This window comes from Acomys russatus, chromosome 17, assembly GCF_903995435.1.
Source record: "Acomys russatus chromosome 17, mAcoRus1.1, whole genome shotgun sequence".
Taxonomy (NCBI): Eukaryota; Metazoa; Chordata; class Mammalia; order Rodentia; family Muridae; genus Acomys; species Acomys russatus.
In genome coordinates this window covers 38,509,828-38,513,250 of record NC_067153.1, presented here as the reverse complement: position 1 = coordinate 38,513,250, position 3,423 = coordinate 38,509,828, and the positions used below count along the sequence as shown (strand labels likewise).

General features: G+C 51.1%; 1 protein-coding gene across 1 annotated transcript; it reads left to right on the top strand.

The window, feature by feature from the left end:
* On the top strand, positions 1 to 3,081 carry LOC127201829 (lymphocyte antigen 6G-like). The gene is made up of 3 exons (XM_051160529.1): positions 1 to 52; positions 1,123 to 1,239; positions 2,767 to 3,081. The coding sequence occupies exons 1-3, from the start codon at positions 1 to 3 to the stop codon at positions 2,991 to 2,993; spliced, it is 396 nt and encodes a 131-aa protein (XP_051016486.1). The 3' UTR covers positions 2,994 to 3,081.
* The last annotated feature ends 342 nt before the right edge of the window (positions 3,082 to 3,423 follow it).

Here is a 3,423-nt window from a genome sequence, read left to right as displayed (position 1 = left end):
ATGAAGTCCTGTGTGTTCATCTTGCTTGTGGCCCTACTGTGTGCAGAGACTGGTGAGTTAGAAAATGAAAGAGGGGTAGGTTGTTGCAATGGAGATTTTACAAAAAGGTCTGAGAGTTGTGATACACTTGCATTTTCATTGTGTGCCCAGGGCCTGAGGTGTGCTGGGGCCAGGGCATGCCCTTGGGGGATTGGCCTATGGTGGGTCAACCCTTCTGTGCTGGGGTGGCTTCCTGGTTCTGTAAAGTGGCTAGCTACTTTCACCATAGGCAAGCCAGACTCTTGACTTCACTACCTCTGCTGTGAGCAGAGGAGATGAATGGGAAGAAGGTTAGGGGGGGCACATATCAGGACCCATAAAAGAATAATTATATTCTCCAACCCCTCTTTCATTTCCTTCTTGAGGCCCAGAAAGACCCTGGCCACCATGGGGCGCTGTCCTCAGACAGTACTCTGTTGTCCTTGCCTCGAACCCAGGCTACTGACCCCTGTGCACACAAGCTGGCAGAGGCTTCTTTTCCTGTCCCAGCTGCCACATCTAGGTGTTTGGAATCCTTAACTCTCATCATTTAACCTTTTCTTTAAGTTCCATCCCAGCCACACGAGGGTCCAAATGCTAGGACGTCTGTACTCTGAGATTCTCAGGCCTCAGATACCACTTTACCTCTAGTTACATCTGTGCTGTTGTGGGAGGTCTGATGGTGAGCCTCAGCTTTGAACTGCCTGTGGGAAGTCCAGTGCATGTCATGCTCCAAGGGCCAGGGGCCAGCTCTGCAGGGGTGGATGGAGGAAGGAGGTCAGAACAGCCTTCCCCATCAGCTGGCCCTGTGCTGCCCAGTACCTACTCACTCATCCCCTCACCATGTCATCTGACATCAGCTATCTCCATCTTCCTGCTATGGTGACTGTCTCCCTAATACCTCTTGGGGTCCAGGTCTCTCCTGTGGGGCTGGCTAGGACCCAGCATATTTGACCAAGGGGCTCTTGGCTCACTGTTCCCTTTGGTGGAGTGTTCTTGCTCTGTCCTATAGACCAGCAGCTGTGTGGAAATAAAGCCGATGCAGGGGAGGGCCTGGGCGAAGAAGCCCATGCCCTGGCCCTCATGTGTTGGCTTCCTTCTCAGCTCAGGGGCTGCGCTGCTATGATTGCCTGGTGGTCACACCTACGACTTCTTGCAAATCAACTACTTGCCCCTACCTTGATGGAGTCTGTGTCACTCACGATGTGGAGTCCACTGTGGGTGAGTTCCCTGTGGTCTGTATGAAGATGGGTGTGGAGTGGCTTGGAACAAAAGGTCTGTGCACTTGTTGTGGACCAGTTATTTATAACCCATAGCTCCCCTCCCCACAAGTTGGGGCCTCCTGGGGGTGATGTGGGATGCCTGCAAAGTGGGGGTTGTGCCCTGGGGTCCAGGTATGTGCTGGAAGGTGGTCCTAAAGCAGGCTGCCCCTGTGGAATTCACGGTTGTCATCATCATCCTCTCCCCCCCTCACCAGTGCAGCCATGAGGTGCTCCTGCCCCTACTCTATGTCTAGGGTCTCACTGGCTCCTGAAGGACCCGGAGACCTGAGAGCACTTAGTGAGTCTTTGCATTTCATGAAGAAATCTGGAGTTTAGGCTGAAGGAATGAGCCTGGGATGTTGATGGAAAAGGGACCTTGGGACAAAGCAGATCCCTCGAAGTGTCAGCATCCAGGCATATCCTCCAGATAGACAAGGCAGGAGCAGACCCACCCTCTACTCAGTTTCCTGTTTCCTTGCATAGTGTGACATCTCCTGGAGCAGCCCCCCTAGGTACAGATGCCTGTGGGAACAGCCAGAATCTGAGAGGCTAACTGCCCTTTCTGCTATGCCACTGGGTGATCTCCCACTGTGCCAAGTCCCCCCCCCCCAATCTCATGTGTGTTTGTTTATATGTGGGTACACATGTGTGCATATATGCAGAGGTCAAAGGCCGTCCTTAAGTATCATTCCACAGGCAGTATCTACTTCTTTAAAAAAATTATTTACTTATTTTATTTTATGTGAATGAGTGTTCATTGCCCTGGAACTGGAGTTACAGATGATCTAAACCATCACATGGGTCTGGACCAAACCCTGGGCCTCTGTAAGAGCAACAAGTGCTTTTAACTGCAAAGCAATTCCTCTAGTCCCAACCATATTGTTTTTGAGACAAGATATCTCACTGGGACCTCCTGCCTCCTCCTCAGCATGGAGATCATAAGCTGAACTACCATGCCTGGTTGTCTCTTTACCTGGGTGCTGGGCATTGAACTTGGGTCCTTGGGCTTCCATGACAGCACTTTCCTGGTGGAGCCTTCAGCACAGTGTGTATAAGTGCATGTGTGTGTATATATGCATGGGTGTAGGTGCACTGGTGGGTACAAGTATTTGGAGCCCAGAGGTTGATGGGTGTCTTCCTTGACAAGTATTTTATTTACTAAGGCAGGGTATCTCACTGAACCACAAGCTTACAGGGAGCTTACCTCAAGGATCCCCCATCTCTGCCTCCTGAGTGATGAGACTACCAGCATGCCACTATTCCATGACTGCCTATCTTTTGATGGGCTTGGAGCATTGGAACTGGGGTCCTTATGCTTGCACAAACAAGCACTGTATGCACAAAGGCACCTTACCAACCCATGTCTGCCTTCAATGTGTCTTAGAGACAAGGCTGGGTCATCCAGGCCTGGTGGCATGTGACTCAGACTTTGGGATGCTGAGTTCTTCCTGCATAAGCTCTGAGGTCACTCCTTGATATCTTGCAGGCTCTCAAAAAATGAAAACAAGAAGCAAGTACTGCCTTCCCACCTGCCCTAAGAGTTCGAATTCTCTTGAAAATATCCAGAACATGGGTGGTGCCTTCAGCAACAAGATTTCCTGTTGCAAGGAAGACCTCTGCAACGCAGCAGTTCCCACAGGAGGTAGCACCTGGACCCTGGCAGGGGTGGTTCTGTGCAGCCTGGCCTCAGTCCTCCTGCAGGCCTTGCTGTGATGGCACTTCCTGCTACTCCTGCCCTCATCCTTGTATCCCAATGTGTAAGCACTCCTCCCTTGAGCCCTCTAGTGATGCACTGTGGGTTATAGGTGGGGGTAGGGTGTAAGACAACTTGCTTTTTTTAGTCCTTGTTCCAGTCCATGCTGGGTAGGTGTCCACTTGTCTCCTGGGCTTTCGGATCTGTACCTCCTGGAACGCCATTTTCATGTTGTTCTTGGCTCTGGATGCATGTGGACAGCATAGGGAAGAGGCAGAATTCCAAGGTATAATACCACCACTGTGGATGCATAAATCTCAGGGGTCCCCCGAGCTTCGCTCACATGCTATTCAATTACCTCCAGTTGAGTCCAATAAACCCTTTGTTCTCCCAGCCAACGTCTCCACTTATCTTTTGCTGCACTGAGTCCACTGAGTCCTGCCTGACAGT

Excerpts from the sequence above, each read along its gene's own strand:
- LOC127201829 (XM_051160529.1), top strand. The coding sequence starts at position 1 with ATGAAGTCCTGTGTGTTCATCTTGCTTGTGGCCCTACTGTGTGCAGAG. Across the intron at positions 53-1,122 it reads CCTACTGTGTGCAGAGACTG|CTCAGGGGCTGCGCTGCTAT; the intron begins GTGAGTTAGAAA and ends CTTCCTTCTCAG. Across the intron at positions 1,240-2,766 it reads CGATGTGGAGTCCACTGTGG|GCTCTCAAAAAATGAAAACA; the intron begins GTGAGTTCCCTG and ends GATATCTTGCAG.